We start from the raw sequence: 26,909 nt of genomic DNA on the forward strand, positions 1-26,909 counted from the left end.
TCCGTCCAGTGCGCAGTGTGAGCTGCCGCCGCTATATTCAGCATAATGTTCAGTTAGTAGCTCGAGTTACGTTACCTGACGACCGTTCTGCAGAGCAAAGACTTCTTGGCTCACAAATATCCAAAAGAATAGCGAAAACTAGGAGATGAGTGGGGAAGGGGTGGTTCAGAGGGAGGTCACTAAATGAACGTATGCCCGTTAATCTCGGCCGAATGGGATCATGGCCATAACCTTAGAGTATGTTACTCATTCATTTTGTGTTGCTTGCAATAACCGCATTTGGTTCACGTAATTTGCGTTCTGATTATACGCGCTCAATTCATCAGTTCAGATATTGCTATGTCATTTGCTGCAAAAACCACATTTATAAGTACATACGCAACCTCCTAGCATAACAAAAAACGTAGGTATTGCTATTGCTAAACGATAATTATGGAAAGTACTAAATTGGCTTTTCCTCGAATTATCGCCACGACATTCCCGCCAATCAGCTTCTTGCAAGTATTTTCGATAATCTAGATAAACGAATTTCTGTCTTGTAACCAACAGAATTAAATGTATTGGCTGTAATGCGAGCGCTTTTGACAATAATGGCACTCGAACAGGGTTTTTATCGCTGCCAGAAGCAATCAAGCAATCAAAGAATGTATGGCAATCCATTACTTTTGAGAGAGCGGCAATATCAGAATATATATGACGCCTATTCGGTGGGAAACCAGGAATTTAAATATTCGTTTTCTAATGTTTTTATCGCGGATAAATAACTGTCGTCAGAAAGTTAAGTATTCCTGCAATATGTTTTGTTTTTAAAGCCAGAGCTATTTATTTATTGCGATGCTTTCGCTGCACGAGAAGGAGACCCTACATCAATATTTTGCACAAAGGTAGATATAAATGATTCCAGTAATTGTTTTGACAGTTACCGGAAATATCACAAGGTTTCAACGCTGCTGAACCAAATATTGAGCGAAAGCATTAGCAGCGGGGGACCGAGCGTTCTTCTTCTTCTCTTTTTCTTCTTCGTCAGCCCACATATAAAGCCCCACTTTAACCACCTATATGAACGTGCCTTAGTGGCCGATAAGGGTTACGTGAATTCCAGGGTCCTAGCAAACTGATTTTGAAATAACCATCCCATATGGAACGAGAGACCCAAGTTGGTAGCTCCTGCCCGCCCGTCTGTCACGTGGAGTGTGACGTCACAGTGTCACGTGGGTAAGACGTAACTGCGGCCGGGTCACGCGAGTAGTTTTGCTTTCTCAATAATAAACAATCCCGATGTTGCGCAGATTCGGTGTTTAGGGTAAAAGGAAACGAGAATCTCTCGGTTAAATGTGCGCACTAAAAGTTTAAGGAATTTTGGAGGTCAATTAAGTTTGCTTACACACTGTAAAGGAAAAGGCATGAATGTCTCATCAAGATACTGATTTCTTATATGTGTTTTAATTTTGTATTTTAATTTTTATTTTGGCTTTTGGCGTTTTCTCTATTTTCGACTATCACAACAACTGATTGCATCGTGCATTCAAAACATGTACTTTTATTCGACTTGGACCATACTAAAACTTATAGCAAAATAAAGCTGCAAAAATGAGACAGAAAACAGCAGAACTTGGTGGATTGAACCTCTGAATGTTTGGACATGTCACAGTTTGCAATATTTACTTTGTCAGCAAGAAGTGGCACGTAATTCAAGTGTTACACTGTTCTCGTCTCAATGTGAAACCCTTGCATAGGGTGTTTGCAATGTTTTTGTGGGGTTTCCCTTGGCAAAGGACAAGTCGAACCATCCTGTTGTGAAGCGTACTTGCTAAAGGTCTTGGTTTATGCTACTTATTCGTAAGGTAGTTAGTTAACCGTTTTTTTTTTCTTTAGGAATGCTACAACCCCTTTTTGCGTTCTGTTATTCAGTTGAGACTAGACAGAGTTTTGCTTGAATTTGCTCTTACATCTCATTGTATTCAAGGAGCTAGTCGTGGATTTTTGAGAGCGTCGTTTTCTTCATACACGATCTTAATTGAAATACCTGTCACGTGACACGGAAAAACTTTAGAAACTACACGTGACTCACTGTTCCTTCTACCATTACACGAGATCAAGTGCAGTGCAGGCCCAGGTCAAGGTGTTCTAAACCGAGCTAAAAATATTAACATTACTCCTGCAGTCAAAATTTTATCTTTCAGACTACTTAGCGAGACTTTTACGGTCTTCCAGGAGGAAGGATTTATTGTGCCTTGTGGAGTACAATGTCTACTAAGCAAAAAGAAAGAAACCATTGAGTATGTTTTCTTGGACTGCTGCGACGCAGTTTTTTTTAGATGTCCTCCTAAGGAGATTTTCAGCTTATCCCTCACGGTATCAGGTACCTGCCTATGGAAAACGAGGACGGTAGTCTTTATGATTTTGTAATGGCGTTGGTCCTGCGTGGTATAAGAATTAGGATGGCGGTGCATCCCGCAGACCTTAACGAGCAGTCAGTGCGAGAATATTTAAAGGAAGCTATTGCAAAGTATTGTGAAGTCATCAAACGTTTGGATCCAGCTATTGCTGGCTCCCGCACAATGAAACATTAAAGACATTGAAAGAATTTTAGTCATTTTACCTAAGTCAATTATTTTTTGCGTGTAATAAAAAAAAAAATCCTTCTTAGCCTGTGAGTGGCATGTCCCTGTTGTAATACAAGAGCCGTTGTCCAATTTCCGCCCGATCCAAATTCAGAAACTTTTCTCTTCAGCTCAATCTCTCTACTGTGGTTGCCGGGAGCTTCCTGCGAAATTTGGTGTCAATCCGTATACTTATGGCCTGGCTTTTTTACCGACGGTCTCGATATACTGTTAGTTATCGAATGCACTCCTGATGGCGTCATGAGGTTGCGTGGGTTTCGGTGGTGCTTTCTGTGGACGCCAGGGAACGGGCATTGTTGCTGTTTATTTAAGTAGAATTTATTCGTTTTATTTCAGAGCAATCAAATGCGTTGAGAAAAGCGACACGGCTATGGTCCTTTGGGTTCTGATCTCAATCAGCTCAATTCGGTTTTTTCTGAACTTATTGGTCCTCGGCAGCACTACCGTGGTTGTCAAGCCGAAATGTGGAAGTAAAAAGCTGATGGAAGCCATCAGACGCCACAACGTGAGACTCTATTCTAGCATTTTTCATTGGAAACTGCTGACCTTCGAGGACTGCAGATATGTGATTTATTTATTTGGTTCCAGCTTTCAAGTGATGCGTTAGATGTTAGCAGATAGGCATCGCCCTGGTATTTATCTACCAGCACTGAACAGTTTTTATTTCAATATATTTCTTCACCATATATCAGTTTCTGCTTCATCAACCGATTAATGGCTGTGGTAAGTAGTTGATGTTCGATAAATGAGGAATGAGAAACCCTGTAAAATAGCAGTTGATACGCAGGTTTAATTAATTACAGCACTCATGCCAGTACTTCAAGGGCTAGAATGAAAACAGAGGTATTAGCAGTCATATTCCTGTTTTCTCACAATTCACGCGCTCTAAACGCCAACTACTTGTTACAGACATCGCTCAGTGGATGAAACTGCGCCATGAAAGAACAGCTCACGACGAAGCAACATGCTCAATACAGCACACAAGAAACAGCGCAACGACGGAAAAACGCGAAAAAATAGCACGGTGACACATTAGAACATGGGAAACAGCACTATGATGATACAGAGGAGCGCAATGCGCTGCAGCATTGCTCGAAGTGAGCGTATGACAGAAATAGCGATAATGCAGTCCTCGCTCACTCGCTGCTCAAGAAGCTTAGAGCCATTATACTGAATTATTTGCGAGGGAGCGTCGTAAAAGGGAATTTTTGAATGCATAAATCGCACAGCTTTTCGATGCCCTCTTTCGCGAATATAATATTTTATTTAGTAAACGGTTCTCGAACAATGGATGCATATTCAGGTTGAGGTCTAATTAACAAATAATAAGGGAGGAATTTTACGTCTGGTGGGAAATTTGCAAGTTTATGTCACAAAAGGTACAATTTATGCAAGGCCGAATAACAGATATTAATGTGTAAATTCCATGATGTCAGCAGCTGTGGCACTCAAATACTTATATTTGGTTCATTCCTGCAAAATCGATGAACGTAACGTGTAAGTAAAGGACAGTGGGGCTTTCTGACGAGAGATGAGAAGAAAACTGATGTTAAGCCATATTCCCCATATATTCCACCAATCAAAAATGTCAGCGAGAAAATCATTTAAATGAATTTACGAATGAATCAATGAATGAAACGAATGAAATGAATGAATCATTTACGCAAAGAGATAAAAAGCAGTAACTATATAAAGCTTCCTCGAATGACTCCTGAGTTGGCCGGTAGACACCCAGAGTGTTGTTTATTAATTGGAAAGAACTGGAAGGGGATTAGTTGGAAAGTTCGATATTCATGCAACCAAATTTCCTGGGATATCGAGATGTCAAAGCTATAACATTAGTATGGTATGTGGAAGCGTATCGGAAATTTTGGTAACATCATGAACTGCAGCATCAATTTCACCCTTTTTATAAAGGCATGAGGCTAGCGAATACATCATTGTGACTATTTGTGTAACTGTTGAATAGGTCTTTATAAATCCGTGTTGAATATTAGGCAGTGCTGAATGTTTGCCTAGATTTTATTTAATCTCATTTGCAAGGTTAAATTAGCTTACAACATGTTGATGCCAGTAATACTGGACGGGGAGTTTATAAGAATAAACGGTCGTCCATCTAAAATATTGCCTCAACTCTGGCTATTTTTCAGTCATCCGGTAATTTTCCAGTAAGGAATGAAACATGAAATATAATTACAAGTATAGCTTTGTAATTGATTCAGCATAACGTTTCAAAAATGCTTGCAAGGTTGTCAGGGCCACACGATGATTTTTAACTTAATAGCGTCGAAACTATGCCAGGATATGAAATAAAATTCGCTTCAGATGAGTGAAATATTTTGTTCATGGATCAACAGATGCTAGAATTAGAGGATACACTATGAAATAAGAATTGAAATTACTTGCTTCGTGTTCGGTAATGTTTGATTCATGAATGAAAATTTGTGATACTGGCTTTTTTTTTTCACTCAACTAATTCCAAAGCTTTTCGGACTGCTCAACAATAATGCTTGATATTACTGTATTGAAGTAGAGTTCCTTCGAACTCCATACTGCGTGCTCAAGGTTTTCTCTTTAACGAGATGCAAGCGCCTTTTTTTTTTTGTGGATCTTTTTACCTTTTGGATCATGTAGTTTCTCGTGTCATCTACGGATTTTGTTTGTAGTCAAGTTTGCAATTATCAGGCACATACATAGCAATACATAGCTGGCACATCTCTTTAAAACGACGTCAAAGTGTTATCACGTTTTTCAGATATGTTTCCATATGTTGTATTATGACTGCATCATTTGCACGTGAGTAGTCCTTGAAGGAACACTTCATAGGTTTCTCAGAAGTGGTGGAAGTGACTATAGGTACACCGATACTGACAAAGCCGGTGGTGAGATATACTTTCTACAACTCTAGCAGTATATTCAGTCGACATTCTGAGCAAAAATACCAGATCAAGCCCAGATTGGCAAGGTTGCACACGTGTTGGCTCCTAAACTATGTGAGGTTGGTCATGCGTTAGTATCATGCTTACATGCCTGCTTTTTAAATGTTTACTGTTCTGTGAAACTGCTTTCGTATGCTTGCAATTATCGTTTGGTAAGATTAGGTCACCTGGTAGTAACAATTTGGCTGGAATTGAGACATGTCTTCCTGCAGTTTGACTAATAGTCAAGTGGTGCTTCTGGAGGTCTGTAAATTGCGTACAGAAGGAATTTGCTTTGGATTGGTCGTTTATCGTTCCAAAAGCGACTCAGGCTATAGGAAACGCCACAGTGGAGAGATCCTGAAAATTTAACCACCTGGGGCTCTTTAACTTGCACTGACGTTGCACAGTACGGAGACGCCTTGCTTATCGCCTCCACAGAAAAGCCGCAGCCGTGGCCGGGATTCCATCCCGCGTCCTAGGAGACAGCAGTCGAGCACTTAAACCGCTCCACCACCCTGGCGGGGCACAGCCGAAAGAGGCGCTGTAGTCTTGTTCATGAAGGGCAAATGTGTGCAGGTATAAAGAAGTAATTACCTATTCGCAAATGTAAAAGAAATCCAGAAGAAGTTATTTTTGAGAGACGCGGACTATTAAAATTACTGTAACCTTCAGTACATGAAAATTGGAAAATCACATGGCAATAGGCAAAAGAGGGACGGAGAGGTTCTGGCATTGGTGGCTTATCACAAGCAGAAAATATGAAAATGTCCCTTTATTTAACTATTTCATTGTCTCACTTCATATAAAAGGGATCTTAAGGTAAAAAACACAGTATAATCATTCCCGCTGGGGTTGCGCAGTGGTTACGGTGCTCGACTACTGTTCACAAGCATGCGGGATCGAATCCCGGCCTCGGCGGCTGTTTTTCGGTGCAGACGAAAAGCAAGGCGTCAGTGTGCTGCGCGATGTCAGTGCACGCTAAAGAACCCCAGGTGGTCAAGGTTTCCGGAGTCCTCGACTACCGTGTCTCACATAGTCTGAGTCGCTTTGGGACGCTAAACCACACAAACCAACCTACAATATCATCTTTGATTTCAAACATGCTCCAACCAAAACATCAATTCACTCTCTTTGTATTGTACAAGCAGCCTTACAACACTTAAAGTTGCTTTTTGTCTGGACTATCTTGAAATCCTCTCTTGCGTCTGAATCAAGATAAATCTACGCTCAAGATATTATGATATACTCTCTTTGCTTTTAGGCTGGATAAAAGAAAAAAATACGAATGTGGAACTTCCTAATCAACATCTCATTGCGTCAGCTGAACTAAGATATATGTAGTTCTTTAAATCTAAGGGCCATAGCAGCGATTATTGCAACTTGAAACACCACCTATGCCATGTAGATTTTCATAACGTATCTTTTGTTTAAGAAAGTTGGGGGGGGGGGGGGGGAGGGAGGGAGTACAACAACGCTGCACTATTCTAAGCAAAGGAATCAGAACGACAGAAAATGAACACGTTGCAGTATTAAATAAATACAGCTTCATTACATATTATGTTGTAAATTAGGTGTGACTTCTTTTTTTCGCTCTTGCAGTCCACAATCGATAACTACTGACTTCGACCTATAAACTTCTCCTGATCAATTGGGTTTTCTGATCGCATGTTATCTATGAGATTTGAAACAGAACCCTCAGTTTGGCTTTCCTTTTCCAAGGGGAAACGTCAAAGTAGTGCTACAGACAAAGTGTAGTAGCAGCAGTGTGGTTGTTGACACGGGGTCGTTCAACACAGGTGTCAATCGTCTGTGCCTCGGCATCGCCGATGACGAACCTAGCTAATGATGCCTACAGCCAGGGAGAGAAGTTGCCAAGCGTGCGGCGCACCTGCAGTATCGGCGGTACGCTGCTGCCATCAACGGTGGAGAAGATGCGCGACGTCTATGACCTGGTGTCTTTGACACACATCTACGGGCTCACCGAAGCAGCAGGCTGTGTTTTGGTGCCGCCAATCGACGCGCTGGCCGTGCCCTTCCTAGGCTTTGCTTGTCCCAACGTCCTCGTCAAGGTATGGCAATGATCGTCAGGGAAAAGCAGTGAGGGCTTCTTTTTCAAAGTCACACCTCTGCAACAGGTCTGTCCAGAGTAGAGCAACATTATGGGGTTCATTTCAGCACCGTATTTAAGGTTGTGACGCGCTAGCGCAGGCTACCACCGACATACAAAGCCCCGCTTTATCCAAACTGTATGAACGTGCCTGCGAGACCTAAGAATAGGGTGCCTGACCCGGCCCGAGAGTTTTGGAAGGTTGATTTTTATTACATCTTCCCACTTCTGATGAGCAACCCGAGTTGGCAGATCCTTCCAACTTTCTGATATCACGGGGTCTCTAATAGAGGTTTGCACGGGTCGAAATTTTGAGCCCGAGCCCGGCTTCGCCTCGACGCTAGAGATCTGAGCCCGGCCCGGCCCGACACTCAAAGAGCCTGAGCCCCGCCCGGTCGGACTCTAAAAAGTCCCGAGCTCCACCCGGCCCTGCCCGGCGCTTAGATTTAACGCCCGGGCTGGCACAGCCCGTCATGCCATTGTTGGAGTTGAAGCGATGATACAGAAGGAAATAATTTCAGGATGATAAGTTTAGCCAAGGTCTGAATTGTTGAGTTTTCACGTTTCAAATGACAAATTTGCTGAGTATATAGAGGCAAGGCACATACGTAGAATTAACTTATTTAGCAAAACCAGCAAGTTATAAGTTTTGAATTGAGGAATTTGCGGCGCTCCTGGATAATTAACCCGGTAGGGTTGAACTTTCTCTGGGTGCTATATATTGTGGCTGGAATCACTGACCAGCAGAAAGCCGTCCGCCTGGCGGCTGAGGCCGCGAATAACCAATGTATATTAGCCAGTCCTAAGTCGCGGAGGTTCCAGCCCCCGTTCCTCAGGCCTGCGTGCCAGGAGCGGGGAGTAGGGGGCCTCCTAAGTTGGTGGAAATTAAAGTTTTAATCAATCAATCAATTGTGGCTGGAATGACTAACATGTTCGATAGGAAAGTAATTTTTTCGGCAAGCAGCTTGCTTGCTTCTGCAAACATGGGCTATAGCTCTAAAGCTAAACAAGCGGTAGATTTTGTGGCCAAGCACTGGGTGAGCTCACCTAGCTCACCGTGTGCCTTTCACGCGAATGTTTCGCAACAAGAGAAACAAAAGGAAACTCCTGCACCGCAGATGCTTTGAGCTATATGTCCCGCTTCAAATGAGGCCATGTCGAGGCAGGAGTAAGCCACAACAAAGACGCTTGATAGGCGACAGCATGGCGCGAATCTCGAAACGTGTACCTGAACATGAACGCTGACGTGTTACCCAAGCGGAGATGCGAAACTTGAAACTGCAATCGGCCCCTCTGCTTTGTCTCTGACAGCTACCACAGATCCGTTCGCGGCAAAGAGGCGGGGAGTAAAAGCGGGTCGACACCTGGGAAAGAACTCAAAAGCTCTGGCGTGAGGAGGACGCGGGAAAGTTCTGCGCATTCCAGATGCTTACCGCACTATGGGCGTATCAGCGCTTTCGCCAAAATTGCATGTGTTCATGATCGGGGTTTCCTGTCCGACTCGGCCCGCCCGAGATAGATATTTCATAGCTCGGGCCCGGCCCGATCCTGAGCAAGAGGGCTTCCGAGTGGCCCGTGCCCACGGAACGGGTTTTCGGGCCATCTCGAGCCCGTGCGCAGCTCTAGTATGTAAGTCGCACAAACCATCGAAGAATCGGGACTCGGCCATGTCAGTTACCTCCTGCCTGCGCCATTCCCGTGATTTTTTGCTCACAACGCGACGCCGGATTGCCTGGCTAACGATGCCTATAACGCTATCGTCTTGAAACGCCCCAACCTCAGAAAAGCCCTAACATTTCATTATCCGCTGATGAGAAGAAATGACACTTCTCCGCCCATATACCATAGTATTCTCCATCCTCGTGCTACCTTGGACCACTGTTTCATTGGGCGGCTAGTTCATAAACTGGGTCCGCGGCAACAGCGAAGCAGATTTTCGCAGAGTGAGCGTCGCATATAGTTCCTACTTTGTTTATATACTGGCGAACGTCGTTTAGGCAATATGATTTATCTTTGTCTTTGCGAATAATAAGCCCTGTTGTCGAAGCATACATATGGTTATCTCGGGCTTTGCTTTTTACCCTGCTTCGGATAGCGGTGCATGAAATTTCACTATTATAAGACCTATTAGGGAAACCAACACCACTAACAGCCAGTTATAGACATTCGGCAGTGAGGAGCTGCGGATCAGCCTCGGTGACATTTAAAATGGGCAGTAGGCTGTTCTTTTAGTGTTCTCACATTTGGGCTTTCACTCTGTCAAAAACTCTGTCTGGCTGTGTGCCTGTCCGGTCGTCGTCACGGATATGCCTCTGGCAGGTGTTAGCTGGCAGGTGCCGTGGTCGGGAGCAGCTGATGGGTCGGCGGGTTGTGTGTAGTCACAAGGCCACGTGACACGACCAAATTGGCAAGAACTGCCAACTTGGTCAGCTTTTTGCGATAGGAATCAAACCCACCGGGACCTTTAGAACACTGCGTTAGTCACGATACTCCTAGACTCCGCAGGCACGTTCGCAGAGCTTGATTAAAAGCGGGACTTTCTATATTTGGCAGTATACGTTTTCGGTATGTCAACCGAGGCAAGCCAATCCAAATCAAGCAAAGGCATGGGAACTCTAGATAAACCATGAAAACTAGGACCCACCATTCTAGCACACGGTAATTCGGGATTCGCCTCAAATTAAACCTCCATTAATATTCTACTGCGAAAGAATCAAATGGCTCGAAAGCCGATGGCGGCGGCTGCATCCGTGGTATGAAAATTACTAGCATGTTTCCTAAAAGGTGGTGTTTTGGACGCTGACAAAGATTGTAGGAATGCAGGTGGCCATATCACCTGCCATATACCACCTTCGAGAGGCAGGTCATGAGGAGGATCACCCGGAAACCCGGGAGAGAAACACGGTGTCGCCCTGAATGCCGCCATACAACTATCTGCCAGAAGCCACCTATTACATTCACAATCAATCGAATAAATTAGTGTGAAACCGTTTGTGACCGGCACCATGACGCAGTGGTTAGGGCGCTCGACTGCTTTGCCGAAAAAGGCGGGAATCCCGGACGCGGCGCCTGCTTTTCGATGGAGGCAAAACTCAAGGCGCCGGTGTGCTGTGCGATGTCTGTACATGTTAAAGAAAACCAGGTGGTCGAAAATTTCAGAGCTTTCCACCACGATGTCTCGCATAGCCTGAGTTGCTTTGGGACGTTAAACCCCACAAACCAAACCAAACCGTGCAAACCGTGCAAACCGTGCAACCGTGCAACGTCAAACCGTGCAAACCAAACCATTAGAAGCCCAACTAGAAGTCAAACCCAGCGTCCCTCGAAAAGCGTCTTATTAATATCGTCTGTCAATAGGATGTTGTCAAGAAATTTACACTACCCTGGACAAAGATGTGCGCAAGCACAGTTGTTCTAATGTGAGGCAGCCTATCAGCAATACATGCCCAAAAATCACAGAAACCGGCCGCAGCGGCCTCCAGGGCACGAAATTCGCGTGGTAGAAAATTCGGATGATGTCTCCTTTCCGGTGTGTGGGGCTGCAACGCATGTAAGATACCCTGTATAGCTATGAATGATGAACTGTGACAGTCATGGCTCATATACATCTTCGAACGTACCGTTACTAAGCACGTTACGTACAGTGGTCAGCAGCCGTTTCTAGAGCGCGCCGACGTGGCTCTTCAGAGCAAATCAGCGCCACGTAACGTTAAGCTCTGGATTCGAGTTATCGTACCGTGATTATGCGCTGCCAAAGTAAAGCGGGGGCTGCTCGTGGGCTCCCGGCCTTATTTCCGCTCAGTGCTTACGCTTCACGCCGCCGGAGCCGCGCTGAAGGATATTTAACAGCGACCAGAAAATAAATGCGTTTCTCCGCGAATCACGAGCCGGCTAAGCAAGCAGATGTGCAAGTGATATCGGTTATTAACCGTTTCAAAACCAAGTGATAGCGAGTGTGATCGCGCGGGACAGACGTGAAATGCACCGTATCCCGTGGCTAAATACGCAGCACAGCTAGGTAAACGCCGATTGTGGCCGGACCAATGGGGCGTATACAGAAAGGACCGGCCAGCCGCTATCACTAGAGCTTGCTTTCCTGGCCGTCTCATTACTCGTGAAGCACGGCGGCATGGTAACGCCTTGACCACCGTCACATCGTCATTAATGCAGGCAGCGTGGTTCTGGCCGCCCGAAACTAACCCACATGCGGTGGAAGGACAAGAAGGCGATGAACAGGCATTGCTCTGTTTTTACCGAACATGCGCGCGGGGCGCATAACTCAAACACAGAGCCTAACGCTATGGTGGAGCTGATTTGGTCCGCATAGCACCGTCGACCCGATGTAGACAAGGTTGCCCACTAGTATATGGTAAGGTTGTCCGCATTAATGCATTTACAGCTATCACGCATAGTCAGGACTGATATTAATTATAATGATTTGCATTATAATGCACGCAGTCTCATGCTGGCGACAGCCCTGGGCATCTGCACTCTTTCCTCTCAACTCGAATGGAGCCGTGGCTCTTTTCTATCACTTTAGAGCGCAGCGCTTTGGCGTCCGTTTCTACGTTTCGTGCCATCGCCGCCGTCTTCCTCGCTGTTGACCCTCGTTACTAGCTCCGCAGCCGGAGCAGCGCGCGCTTCTGCCGCCGCCACTATTCGTCGCTGTGTGTATGCCCCCGCCCCCCCCCCCTCCCTTCCCTTTTCCTCCGCGGCGGGAACAGCATCAGCGCGTGTTCTCCGATTGCTGCGTGCGTTCCTGCCGACACCGCTCGCCGCTGCCTGTTCCCCTCCCCCTCTTCTTGAATGGCGGCGACGGTATTCTCCGGTTGCCGAAGCGCCGGCTCAGCATCAGTGGATCACGGTGCGTGCATCCCAAGCTGAAATGCAGAGCCACGTTGACTTGACTCGTTAGCGGCGTCAGCGGCATCGGTCAGTCGCTGCTATCTGTTCGCCGCGCAACGTTCCTATGGGCTCGAGCGTTGCCTCCCGCGACCACCCGATAACTTATTGCTCTCTTCGCTTCTCCTCAAGTGCCACCTCTGTGCGGTAGCAATCAGAGCACCGGAACGGTGGCAGTGGATCTTGATATGTGCACCGCCCGAGCCTAGACACATACCTCTATCTATAGAAAAGCTGAAGCAGCTAATGAGCTGTGCTCAAATTTCGCTTTAGGAAGTAACTTAATCACCGGCAAATTTTTAATTTTTATTCTTAGGGAGGTGTGGGATTCAAGCAATCGGGGCCAGAAATGATCCTACATCTGGCCGTACTCAGAGTCGGTGGGATTGTCAGCCATTCGACTCGCAGGCAGACTAAGAGAAGGAAGGGGGGGGGGGGGGGGGGCGCTGGTAATGTTTCTAGTTTTGCCTGAAGCATCTTCGCGGATGCGGCAAGCATGATTTGATGGCATCAGGCCTTTCGGAAATCTCCTGGGTTATTGCTTATCAGCCAGGTACGACAGCAACAACAACAAATAATAATAATAATAATAATAATAATAATAATAATAATAATAATAATAATAATAATAATAATAATACTAATAATAATAATAATAATAATAATAATAATAATAATAATAATAATAATAATAATAATAATAATAATAATAATAATAATAATAATTGGTTCACAGGAAGGTACCTACAGGCGCAACATCTGTCACACTTGTTCCTGTGGACACCTGAACGACATCGTAAGGGAAGGAAGGTGGGAGTAAAAGTGGAAAGTGAGAAAGAGGAGCCGTAGTGGAGGGTTCTATGAAGTAGTTTCGACTACCTGGGGTACACTAGCCACTGTACCTGGAGATCGTTAACGGCACAGCACAGCACAGGGACGCCTGCTCGTTTCGCCTCCATCGAAACGCCACCGCAAGCGGCCGGGTCGAACCCTCGTACTATGGCACAGTAGTCGGGCATCTTAACCACTGCACTACCATGGCGAGGCAGGGTATGTACAAGCCAATCCTGAATTGAGGTTTTATGCATGGATGCATAAGAACATCTTGTAGACTTTAGCTCCAGATGCCTGAAGTTCTGCATGTTTTTCTGCGCGCGTTACTCGCCTGTTATCAGCTACTTTATTAGACGAGGTTGGAAGATGGTATGGACGTTGGCCCGCGAAACGGTTTTGCGATCGAAGGTACTCTGAGAAATTGCATGAGCGTTTTTAATCTTGTTTATTACCGTTACTGCGCAGGTGATAGACACTGAGACAAGAGCAACGCTTCCAGAAAACAAAGGTGGAGAAATTTGCTTCAAAATCCCGTGCATGATGATGGGCTACCTGAACAAGCCAGAAGAGACCCGGAAAGTTATTGACCCTGAAGGATGGGTTTCATCGGGTGAGTAACACGAGAAAAAGTGGCTGAGTGACATCGCATCATTAATTTTGGTTTCTTAATTATTGCACTTTATTAAGGTGTCTGGTTTATTGCCGACAGCTTACTTCCAGCATTTGTTGTCGCGGGCGAATTCGGTATAATATTGAGAGGATTTTGCCCATTTAAGTGATGCGCTGAATGCAGTTCAAGTTAAGATAGTTCCTGCGTTCTTCACTCAAAAAAGCCGGCCCACTGTAAAATCAATGATCAGGGCAGCTGTTTGAGTTGATTAAGCATGAGAAACCTGAAACACGAGCAACATAAGAATAATTCAACATTTTTGTGTCCCGTGCTTTTGTTCCGAGGTATATATTTTCACTTTCGTGTGTCTTGTTCAACTGTTGAACACAGTTACGATATTGATTTGGGCTGACAAAACTTTGAACGTATGTTTCTAATTCAAGATACTTAAGACCGCGCTTCATATCAATCATGAGATTCGCTCAATTTCTCTGAAGGGATGCTAATATTCTACCGCTGACCTGGAGCCATGTATAATGTCTGAGACTGCATTCAGTTACTTGGCCGAGTTTCTCACTTTTCTCAGATGAGTGAGGCTTTTCATTAGTAAGAGGGGAGTAAGATGGAGGGGTGTAAGCGGAGAGCTTATTTGCAGGATATGATGGCCGGGGTGAAATATGGGCACATTGTGCTCTTAGTCCAAAAACCAAAACACGCACTCTAGGCATTTCCTTCTCTTTCTCCGCTAGTCCCACAATGCTGCTGCCCAAACCATTTTATTCTCTACAACAGAAATACGAGAACAGTTGCACTTTACTCTATCCAAGAAATCGCTTCTCCATTACTACGACAGAACAGCGCATATAAAGGTCTTATGGTTAGTGTTACCTGCGCGGATTTCGATTGCTTGTAATTGTGTCACAATATTGTTATTCAGTGTATAATGCTAAAATGGCCCTATTTCTTGGCATGGTCCATGACTGTTCTGCGGATATGTCAGTAAAAAGAGCGAAGTGCCAATTTTATTTCTTCCTTACGCCTTGAGAAGGTTTTGACGAGTAGGCACTGTGAGCCTGAATTTAAAAGCCGGAGTTGAGAAGCGGTTTTCTATGTCACAGGACGTTTAGAGATGATCAAAACCTTAACAGCATGTACATATGTTTGACCTATCTCCCTGGCGCCAGCAGGGATCCTCATTTTTTTTTATCATTTCATTCAAATTCTAGCTCTTGTAACTGCCGAGGTGGAGAGAGCGAAATGTGGCACACGGGGCAGCCAGAAAGGGCTCCGGACACCGCTAACACGACAGGTTGGACATTTACAAGGCCAAACATCTTTGACAGATCTCGCTTTGCTTGAAAATGACATTAAATGGTCGCGATTACTCCTTCACTCCGATAAAATCCGCAAGAGATATGAAAGGAGAGGTGTGTAATGGTTGTCAACAAAACGTTAAATATAAGCAAACTTTTCCAGTAGTAGGAATCACTACACAGTCACCATATATATAAATTGTGAAGAGAAAGAAGTACGTGTGGAACATTTCAGTCGGTGACACTGCTATCGCTGCGCATGTTCGACCTGACTGTCTACAGGCTGTGTCCACCTCTGATCTTCCCATTCACAGTACCTTTTAATAAATTCCCATCCTACATTTGGTTGAGGTGTTGGATGAGAAAATCGATACTGGAGCTCCGCAGCCGCACTCACCTGACACCCACGATGCCTGAGGTTGTTAGACACCAAGCCGTACAGGCAGGCCCGGCTGCCATTAGTGCCGACTCCCTTCGCAAGCGGGATCCAGCTATCTTCAGCACGACCGATGACCGTGATGTTGAAGATTGGCTCAGCTCCTACGAACGGGTAAGCCTTTACAAGTGGGGCGACGACACAAAGCTAAAGAACGGAATACTTTATACTGCCGGCGTGGCTGACTTGTGGCACCGGAACCATTAAAGGGACATGCGGGTTAGGCCGTTTTCAAAAAGACTTTCTCAGAAGTGTTTGGTCGTCCGGAAGCCAGAAAACTCCGCGCTGAACAGCACTTGTGTGAACGGTCGCAGAAGATGGATAAAAACTTCAGGGTCTACGTTGAAGATATCGTTGACTTGTGCAAGCGGGTGAACTCCAACATGTCGGAAGCTGACAAGATAAAGCACATCTTGAGAGGCATACACGATCACGCTTTTCAGATGTTGTTAGCTCGTGACTCAATTGCGCATCGTTGCACAAGTCTTCACGCTCTTCCGCAGCTTCGATGAGCTGAGCAAGCAAAGCGCAAGTGGAATTGCTTGCCAGACTGACGTCTACAACCGACAGCTCCTCCTTGCTGCAGCAGATAAAATTTTTCGTTCGCGAAGAGCTGGCGCGGCAGCATTCACTTCTCCCTAGCCCCCGAGAACAGCTACCGCATTTGGCCCCTGCTCTCCATCAAACCATTCAAGATCAGGTTGCTGAGTCCCATCCCTCCATCAGCCATCACCTGTCACCGCTCCGCTGACTTACGCCGACGTCGCCCCAAGACCTATCGCCGTTCCACCGAATTATGCCGAAATCCTCTCAAGATCTCGACCGCCTACCTACCCTGCGATGTCAGTGCCTGTACAAGTGCCGGCATTATCATATCGACCGACTCCACGAATAAGCAACCCATGGCGCGCAAATAATAACCGCCCTATTGGCGATTTTTGCGGATTGTCTTGCCATATTGCCCTCTATTGCCGTTGCTGTTACTCATTGTCAGCACCACCTGGCCAAGCTTCCAGGTAGTGGCCTCCATCATGTGAGTACTGCGCATGTAAGGAACAAACAGCAAGTCGTCATTTCTCTCCAGAACGCTCCGCCCTTTCCAGCCACCGTTCCACTTCACTGCGACGCCGCTCCTCTGCAATGCGAAGTCGCCAGAATTCTCAAGAGGAAACCTAAGTTCTGCAGTTCGTGTAGCAAGAACTGTGTACTGCGTCCCCATCATCATCATCATCATCATCATCATCATCATCATCATCATCATCATCATCATCATCATCATCATCATCATCATCATCATCATCATCATCATCAGCCTGATTATACCCACTGCAGGGCGAAGGCCTCTCCCATATTTCTCCACTTAACCCGGTTCTGTGCTAGCTGCATCCACTTGACCCCCGCGAACTTCTTAATTTCATCCGCCCACCTAACTTTCTGCCGCCCCCTGCTACGCTTTCCTTCCCTTGGAATCCAGTTTGCTACCCTCAGCGACCATCGGTTATCCTCTCTTCGCACTACATGTCCTGCCCATGTCCATTTCTTTTTCTTAATTTCTACTAGAATGTCGGTAACTTGAGTTATTTCTCTGACCCACTCTGCACGCTTTCTATCTCGTAATGTTACCCCTACCATTTTTCGTTCCATAGCCCTCTGGGATGTCCTGAACTTAAGTAGAACTCTCTTGGTTAGCCTCCACGTTTCAGCCCCATAGGTGAGTACAGGCAAGATGCAACTGTTGTATACTTTTCTCTCGAGCGATACCGGTAAGCTGCTAGTCATAATCTGCGAGTGCTTGCCAAATGCGCTCCATCCCAATCTTATTCTTCTTGTTATTTCCTTTTCATGGTCCGGATCTGCGGTTACTACCTGTCCTAAGTAGACATATTCGCCTACTACTTCCAGTATTTCGCTACCTAATGTAAACTGCTGTTCCTTCCCGAGGCTGTTGAACATTACCTTAGTCTTCTGCATATTGATTTTCAAAACTATCTTTCTACTTTTCCTGTCTAGGTCATCAATCATTATTTGCAGTTCATCCCCCGAGTTGCTTAGCAAGGCAATGTCATCAGCAAATCACAGATTACTGAGGTATTCTCCATCTACCCTCATCCCTAACTGCTCCCATTCCAAGTCTCTGAATACTTCCTCTAAACAAGCTGTGAATAGTACTGGGGAGATTGTGTCTCCTTGCCTAACACCTTTCTTTATGAGAATTTTGTTACTTTCTTTATGCAGAACTATGGTTGCTGTGCAGCCACTATATATATCTTCCAGCACTTTCACGTACGGCTCGTCTACCCCCTGATTTCGCAATGCCTGCATCACCGCCGAGGTTTCAACCGAGTCAAATGCCTTTTCGTAATCAATGAATGCTATGTATAAGGGCTGGTTATATTCCGTGCATTTTTCTATCAACTGATTGATGGTATGGATATGATTCATAGTAGAGTACCGTTTCCGAAACCCTGCTTCATCCTTTGCTTGATTGCAGTCTAAGGTTGACCTGATTCTATTAGGTTTGGTTTGGTTTGTGGGGTTTAACGTTCCAAAGCAACTCAGGCTATGAGAGACGCCGTAGTGGAGGACTCCGGAAATTTCGACCACCTGGGGTTCTTTAACGTGCACTGACAACGCACAGCACACGGGCGCCTTGCTTTTCGCCTCCAACGAAAAGCTGCCGCCGAAGCCTGGATTCGATCCCGCGTCCTTGGGAACAGTAGTCGAGCGCCGTAACCACTGCGCCACCCCGGCGGGGTTGATTCTATTAGCGATTACCTTTGTAAATACCTTATACGTAACAGACAGTAAGCTGATTGGTCTGTAATATTTAAGGTCCTTAGAGTCCCCTTTCTTGTGAATGAGGATAATGTTCGCATTCTGCCATGGTTCCGGTACCGTCGATGACACCAGCTACTGCGTATACAGGGTGGCCAGTTTTTCTAGCACGATATCCCCCCCGTCCTTCAGCAAATCTGTAGTTATCTGATCCTCTCCAGCTGATTTCCCCCTTTTCATAGTTTCTAGTGCTTTCTTGACCTCGTCCTTCGTCACTGGTGGAATGTCTGGCTGTTTTTCCCTACCGCCAATCTCATTACGGTCCTGACTACTTTGGCTACTGTAGAGATCTCTATAGAACTCATCGGCTACTTTGACTATCTTTTCCATATTAGTGATGACGTTGCCCGCCTTGTCCCTTATCGCATATATCTGGTTTTTCCCTATGCCCAATTTTTTCTTTACCGCTTTAAGGCTTCCCCCGTTCTTTACAGCATTCTCAATTTTCTCCATGTTATACTTCCTTATATCGGCCACCTTGCGCTTATTGATTAGCTTTGATATCTCGGCCAATTCGATCTGGTCTGTTGGATCGGAAGGTTTCATACTCTGGCCTTTCTTAATCAAATCTTTCGTCTCCTTAGACAGCTTACCGGTATCCTCTCTAACTATCGTACCGCCTACTTCTACCGCGCACTCAGTAATGATATCTCTGAAATTATTGTTCCTTGCCTCTAGGGTAATGTCGCCATCCTCAGTTAGAGCTGAATACCTATTCTGTAGCGAGATCCTGAACTCTTCTGCCCTCCCCCTCACCGCTAATTCGTTGATGGGTTTCTTTCTTACTAATCATTTGCGTTCCTTCTTCAGATTTAGGCTAATTCGGGGCCTCACCATCCTGTGGTCACTGCATCGCACTTTCCCGATTACCTCTACATCTTGCATAACGGCGGGGGTTGAACACATTATGAAGTCGATTTCATTTTTAGTCTCTCCGTTAGGACTCTTCCATGTCCATTTACGGTTCTTCCGATTACTGAAGAAGGTATTCATGATTCGTAAGTTATTGCGCTCTACAAACTCAGCTAGTAACTCCCCCCTGCTATTCCTAGAACCAATGCCATAATCCCCTACTGCCTTGTCTCCTGCCTGTTTTTTCCTTACCTTGGCATTGAAGTCGCCCATTAGTACAGTATACTGCGTCTTTACTTTTCGCATTGCCGATTCTACATCTTCATAGAAGCTTTCAACTGTCTGGTCATCATAACTACATGTAGGTGCATAGGCCTGTACAACCTTCAGTTTATACTGCTTATTAAGCCTAATTACGATGACTGCCACCCTCTCATTAATACTGTAGAATTCATCTATATTACCCGCTATATACTTATTGACAAGGAAACCTACTCCTAGTTGTCGCCTCTCTGGTAAACCTCGATAACACAGTACATGCCCATCCTTCAATACAGCATATGCCTCATTCAGCCTCCTAACCTCACTAAGCCCTATGACATCCCATTTCATGCCCTCTAGTTCCTCTAACATCACTGCTAAACTAGCTTCACTAGCTAGTGTTCTAGCATTAAACGTTGCCAGGTTCAGTTTCCAATGGCGGCCTGTCCAGCGGTGCCAGGCTTTCTTAGCACCCCCTGCTGCGTCACAGTTCTGACCGCCGCCGTGGTCAGCTGTTCCGCAGCCGCTGGTGACCGAGGTGACTGCGTCCCCATACAACTCTCAAATACCTCATCGTTCACCTGCCAACCCTGTAGAAGTTTCGGTCGACGGCATTTCTGTCATGGACGTTATCGACACCGGTGCAGCGATTTCAGCAATCGACGCTGATCGTTGTCGTTCGTTTAGCAGCGTTGAGCACATTACGCCATTAGCAGCATGCACCGCTCGGGTCGTGATCCATGACTCATTGTACTTGTATGTATGTATGTATGTATGTATGTATGTATGTATGTATGTATGTATGTATGTATGTATGTATGTATGTATGTATGTATGTATGTATGTATGTATGTATGTATGTATGTATGTATGTATGTATGTATGTATGTATGTATGTATGTATGTATGTATGTATGTATGTATGTATGTATGTATGTATGTATGTATGTATGTATGTATGTATGTATGCATGCATGCATGCATGCATGTATGTATGTATGTATGTATGTATGTATGTATGTATGTATGTATGTATGTATGTATGTATGTATGTATGTATGTATGTATGTATGTATGTATGTATGTATGTACGTACGTACGTACGTACGTACGTACGTACGTATGTATGTATGTATGTATGTATGTATGTATGTATGTATGTATGTATGTATGTATGTATGTATGTATGTATGTATGTATGTATGTATGTATGTATGTATGTATGTATGTATGTATGTATGTATGTATGTATGTATCTTTGTATGTATGTATGTATCTTTGTATGTATGTATGTATGTATGTATGTATGTATGTATGTATGTATGTATGTATGTATGTATGTATGTATGTATGTATGTATGTATGTATGTATGTATGTATGTATGTATGTATGTATGTATGTATGTGATATATATGAAGTGATCCAAGAGCTACTGACACAAAAGAAAGCAAAATATTTTTTTCCTGTTGATCAATCTGAAATATTATTTCATTGTGAAGATAAGTGAAGGAGAAACAATCAAGTGCCGCCGCTGGTGTCCGCACCCAGGGCCTTCGAATTTAGCGTCCTCTGCTCTATCGACGCCCTAAGGCGGCAGCTGTTTAATTCCGGAGATTTTGCATGCAAGCTATCTTTGAAGAGTTAACCAATGCCACGTTCCATCTAATCGATTCCCTCCACGATCACATTATCATTTGTCATTTATAAACACGAAAGAAAAATCCACTGTGCTTTATTCTGTGGAAGCGACTGTTTTCTCTCTTTTTGTACGTATATAATACCATAGCTCCTCACTTTCACTACGTTTGCTTGCTGAAACGGCATGAAAAGTACGTCTCTTCTTTTCGGTGAAATTTGTACAATGGGAAACATTTTTTCACTATATCAGTTCGCTCAGGGTCACGAGATTCGGAATTTGTGAACTCAGCGCTATTGCTCTGTGCTTGCAACTGCATACATACTCGTCATCCAAATTACAAATCCTCCGCTGTCGGCAGGTGACTGTGGGTACTACGACGCAGAGGGTCGTGTCTTCTACATCGACCGGCTTGCCGACACGATCAAGTGCATCGGCTACCACGTCCCTACTGCGGAGCTTGAGGATTTCATCCTAACCATGCCCGAAGTGTGCGAAGCGGCAGTGGTCGGTATACAAAACACTGCGTACCAGGATTCACCGGTCGCGTTCGTCGTGCTCAAAGGTGGCACCAGTGCGGGCATCGCCATTGCGCAGAAGATAAAAAAGCAGGTGGCGGGTGAGTGACCTTTGTAGCGCGGCTTGCTGCGGTAGGAAACTAGTAATGCCAAGACATGTTGCTAGCTATTCGGGTCTTTCGGCAGCAGTTAAGGCTCTACGATTAAAAGTGGCACATTGACAACTTATAAAACACACAGCGGAGCGCACAAGACTGACAACTGTTCTCTAGCAAACACCTTTTGCAGTAAAATTCAAACAGTGAGGTTGACAGGACGGCTTCCACACGTGTGTGATTGCCTGACGAATACGAAACTATTGTGGATCACTTACAGGTCGTCGCATCCACAAGGTTGTGATGGAATAGTTGTTTCCTTTCTAAATGACAGCCTTTCGTGTTTTGTGTTACCCAAGAAGATAGCGTCGATCCATTTGAAAGAGGCCGTGCTTAGGTGCAGAGTCATTTTGGATACCTAAGTTGATTTGTTATAATTTAATAGTGCCCCGTATTGGGTAAATTGTAGGTAGTTCGTACTGTGGAATAGCGCAGGGACAGCTGACCTCATCATGAAAATGGATGTTGCCTACACAGCCAATAACGGAGGGGATTCCCTACCATAGAGAGCAATCATGTTAGTTCAGCCCGCTATTGCCGAACCAGGGACAACCTAAGTGGCACAGCTGGCTCCCGCCCCTATACCTTCATAAACAGAGTTCACCCCCAGAAATGTTCTGCATCTTGTGTTACTTGATTCTTACTACGCGAAGTCTCCAGTTGACAAACGTATACCATAGCAAAATTCAAGCTGTATTGTGGAAATTGAAGATGTTCCTGTGTCCCAGCTGTGTATTATACTAATAGCGCTATTTTTAATCTTATACGGTAATGCTGCCAATTTGACATCGGCAGGCCTACAATTAGTCGTTTTAATGAAACCAAAGCTAGAGTACCACGGCTCGCTCAGAATTTCGCCCAGCGCGACTGGCTGATAATTCGTAAGCATCAGTGGACACCGACCAGTAAGCGGAAGAACTAAAGTACAACAAAAGCGGCTAATATTCTACAGGCCTAGAAATATAAAAAATATAGGATTTGCAAGTGGTCGAAAGTGCTCGAACGACTGCGTGACTCTATCCGGCAGAGCCACATCTGGTGTGTTGCGACAAAAAAAAAAAAAAAAAAAAGAAAAAAAAAAAAAAAAAAAAAAAAAGAGCACAAGGCGCATAACTTGAGCGAACATAGAACACAGGCTAGTACCTCGGCCAGGACTAAGTTAATTCTTCAGACATTAGGATTTACGTTTTCGTATGTGTGAGCGTCAGTGTTTGTGCCTGACAAGCATTATGAATGCCACACGGGCGCTTATTGCGAAATGCATACCATAAATAATTTGTTTTCTCGTTCACTGCAGAACGTTTTCCCAAGCACATGCACCTCTATGGGGGAGTCGTATTCCTGGAAAGTTTCCCGAAGAATGACATGGGAAAAGTGCTGAAGAGGGACCTCAGAAAAATGGCCGTGGATTCCAAAACACAGAGGTTCTGCGTGGACTAAACATCGGTCAAATGGATTTTTGGTTGGATTTGGCTGCTGACTCCTGAATGCGTGACGATAACAGTGCTCTCTTTCGAAATTTTGTCATTTTCATGGCATTCGTTGTCCTCAAGCTCTTACTGGGGTGCATGAATGCGAAGTACTAAAGGAAGATCGGCACACACAAGTACGAGAATTCCGCTAGTGTATGCTGGCTGCTGTGTGTGCCGTGTCACTCGCCGTGGTGGTTCTGCTGCGTTTGAGGCAGCTTAGCACAAAATCGCTGGTCGAACTATTGCTGTGGTGTAACATTTCGATGAAGGCACAATTATTAAACCATCATGAACAGATATCTCCCCTTATTGTCATGAAACCAGGCAGGCTAAACAAATTCATCTCGAGCCGACCACAACAGATTGCTTAAGTCGCCATTTATGCTCAATACCTGAACAATTAAACAGGAACTAATTTGTTGCTGATTGCAGTTTGTTGGGACCAATATTGTGTCAATTGTCCCGCATGCAAGATACAAACTGAAAGCCGATGGATGATACTGAATTTTACGGCAACAGAGGAGCCTATTTGACCATTCAGCGCATTACGCCGATAAAAAACAAGAACAAAACAACAACAACAACAGTATTTCTAGCTCTAATTCTTGGCAAGTTAAGGAGAACATCGGCTGAACATAAAGTTGCGAAGATCAGGAACGGGGTGTCAGCGAAAGTGGAAGGGAACGTATCCGATAACTTAAAAATAAAAATCGTGAAATATATATCCAGAACACCACAAGAAAAAAAAAAAGTTCCATCGTCTAATGGGATCGGAGTACTCAGTAACGCAAATCGATCAGTGTAGGCATAATATAAAGATAGTCACAGCTATTTCATTCTATTTTTGAACATCCCACCATTCGTCGTAAGACGAAGCAAATCGACGAAGTATGTTCGCTACTATTAGAATTAATTTCAAAGCGTGGCGTCGCTTTAGATAATGACGATATGCCGGATAATCAAAAAGGAAATGTAATCGGTTTGAAAATCAATATTTTCTCGCACATCATCTACAGCCGTTAAAGAAAACGTGACAGCGAAAGCGAAACAAGTTATGCACCTCTGCGTGAAGCGCTATAGATTAAATTGCAGTCGCACCTGTGAATAAAACTTCTATTATAGTGTCGTTGCCTTCGATCATGATGCAGCGCTGGCCCACGAGAAGCACGTGAATACATAAGCGTTCAACTTCATAACGGCAGAGCCTATCTAGCAAGTACAGCTACATCCCCTGCTTTAGTCTGCTCGGCCATCACCGTTGCATCTCATGCCGTCTACCCATCTAGTTGCGTCGCGCATATAGCGTTGGATATCGCCGTTTCCACCCTTTTCCGTCCGTTTCGTATATGTTTCGAATGTCAGCAAAGGCCACTAAAAAAAAAAAAAAAAAGAAAGAAAGAAATCGAGCTTTGTTGAAAGCAAGGGCCGCAGTAACCGCACCTCACTTTCCAGTAGAGACCTTAACCACGCCTCGAGTGAAGCGGTGAAAGATATAACTATGAGATATTACAGTAGTAGTGGCCTTGGGCTTCTTTCGAACAACCGAGATTCTGTGCCATGCAGTATACTGTTGAAAAGTACTGGGGTATCTTTCGCATTTAGGCTCCGTCAAAATCTGTACGCCGCGCGGTCGTGAATATGGATTCCTCGTCTCGGGTCAGAGCAGTTGATCATGCTTACTCATGTCAGTGCGCTGATGCTCCTGCTAAAAACAAAAATTTTTCACTCGAAGACTATATAGCTCGTTCGGTCAAGACGACGTCGCCGTAACCCAAATTGACAATAAAAAAAAAATCTATATGGAAGAAAATACGCCCGTGATTTCGATTGAAAATCGTGACGCTGCATTTCTTTGTGGAGTGTTCAAGGTGGCGTCCATACCATTTCACCTCCAATTAACATCAATTTTTAGGTGAAATTGGAGGCTAGTTTGCGATAGGGATTTGAACCGATGAAATATGCATTTCTGAAGACTGTAGGTGTCCGCCGACATGTGAGACATACTGAGCCTCCCTTTCCTCACAACCCAAGTTAAATTCTCCGTCAACCTTTTACTCAATTACTTTTCAGCCATAAAATTAATACAGTACTACTTTCGTACTGAGAAACGCAAACATTAGAACAAAGATGTGCTTTCCTTGGTTTTCTTATTTGTGGAATCTTTAATATGGAGACTACCCCCTCATATCTCCGCTCTTCTATGCCCACCTGTTTGACGTTTGAGTATGTCTAGCGACACTGGTACTGCCTATTTTCATAGATGAAAGGCTCCTGTTAAAGACTTGATGACAGGCCTCTTTGAAAGATCAAAGGGATTTCAGCCTTCACAGAAATTGTATTCTGTTTTCGGCGAATAAATCATTACAATGGGGCCCAGTTCAGAAACGCAGCTACGGGCTATGCCTAAATTCTTTCATCCCGAAGCAGGTATTGATCGTGACCTATATTTTTTTTTTTTTTTGCAACCAGACTACGTATCAGCAATAAGTAATCACACACTCAGAGGTAATAAAATGAAATAAAAAATGACGTATTTAAACATTCGATTTCCGAAAGAATCAATGTATGAAATAAGTAGCCCCCGGTAGTCCGGTCCACAGTCTCTGATTTCCTTTCATTTATACCCTTACAGTCGCACGGGCATGACCCAAGGGGAGAGCAAACTCCATATAACAGATAAAATAAGCACATGAATAGAAAAAAAAATATTAAGTGACGGAAAACAGCAAAGAGCAAATACAGTAGTTGAGAACGTCGCACAGAATAAATATAGTGAAATGAAATACAGAGAATTGGAACAATAAAAATATGGAGAGCACCAACGTAATACATTTAAGCAGGCACGGTGCAAAAGACTTGACACTGGAAAAAAGTAATAAGTCGGTTGGCAGTTCTGAGTTCTGAGGTTATATATTGTCTTGAAAGGATTGTCGTCCTAAATATAGCCGTTTCGTATCACTCGCAATGATTTGCATTCGATGCATGATTCTATGGAATTTGGCAGGACGTTCCATACAGTACCACTGCGTGCTAGAAAAATGATTTGTACGGCAGTGATGAGGCTGTTGCTTAGCGGAATGGAGAGATCATGGTTAAGTTGAGAGCCGCGATTCCGTGCGGCTTCTTAGGTCGGCGGCGAGATATGATTGTGATGAGTGCCTAATGGATGACGCCTATAAGAGTTTTGGGTGAATTCGTAATATGGATGCTAGCTTTTTTTACTTCCGTCGATGGGGCCGTAGTTACGCTATGACGTATAGGCGTCCTAATGTATTTGAGGAGTCAGTGCGTGTCGACCTTACTGCCGTGATATTTGTGCCCTTTGTTTATTGGCTGTAAATTGCGCTGCATTGCATAATCTTTGCGCTATTCTCTCTCTCTCTCTCTCTCTCTCTCTCTCTCTATATATATATATATATATATATATATATA

General features: G+C 44.5%; 1 protein-coding gene across 1 annotated transcript in view; it reads left to right on the forward strand.

The window, feature by feature from the left end:
* Window positions 1-23,644, forward strand: part of LOC146185119 (uncharacterized) — a 40,523-nt gene extending 16,879 nt beyond the window's left edge. The window contains exons 5-10 of the mRNA XM_084605474.1: window positions 1-17; window positions 2,961-3,129; window positions 7,342-7,614; window positions 13,854-13,998; window positions 21,694-21,951; window positions 23,303-23,644. The exon at window positions 1-17 is cut by the window's left edge and continues 186 nt beyond it. Coding sequence (XP_084461600.1) covers window positions 1-17; window positions 2,961-3,129; window positions 7,342-7,614; window positions 13,854-13,998; window positions 21,694-21,951; window positions 23,303-23,445 — 1,005 coding nt within the window. The 3' untranslated portion in view covers window positions 23,446-23,644. The remainder of the gene's footprint in view (window positions 18-2,960; window positions 3,130-7,341; window positions 7,615-13,853; window positions 13,999-21,693; window positions 21,952-23,302) is intronic.
* The last annotated feature ends 3,265 nt before the right edge of the window (window positions 23,645-26,909 follow it).

The sequence above is a fragment of the Amblyomma maculatum genome, chromosome 6, assembly GCF_055883805.1.
Source record: "Amblyomma maculatum isolate TAMU_Amacu chromosome 6, ASM5588380v1, whole genome shotgun sequence".
NCBI classification, from domain to species: Eukaryota; Metazoa; Arthropoda; class Arachnida; order Ixodida; family Ixodidae; genus Amblyomma; species Amblyomma maculatum.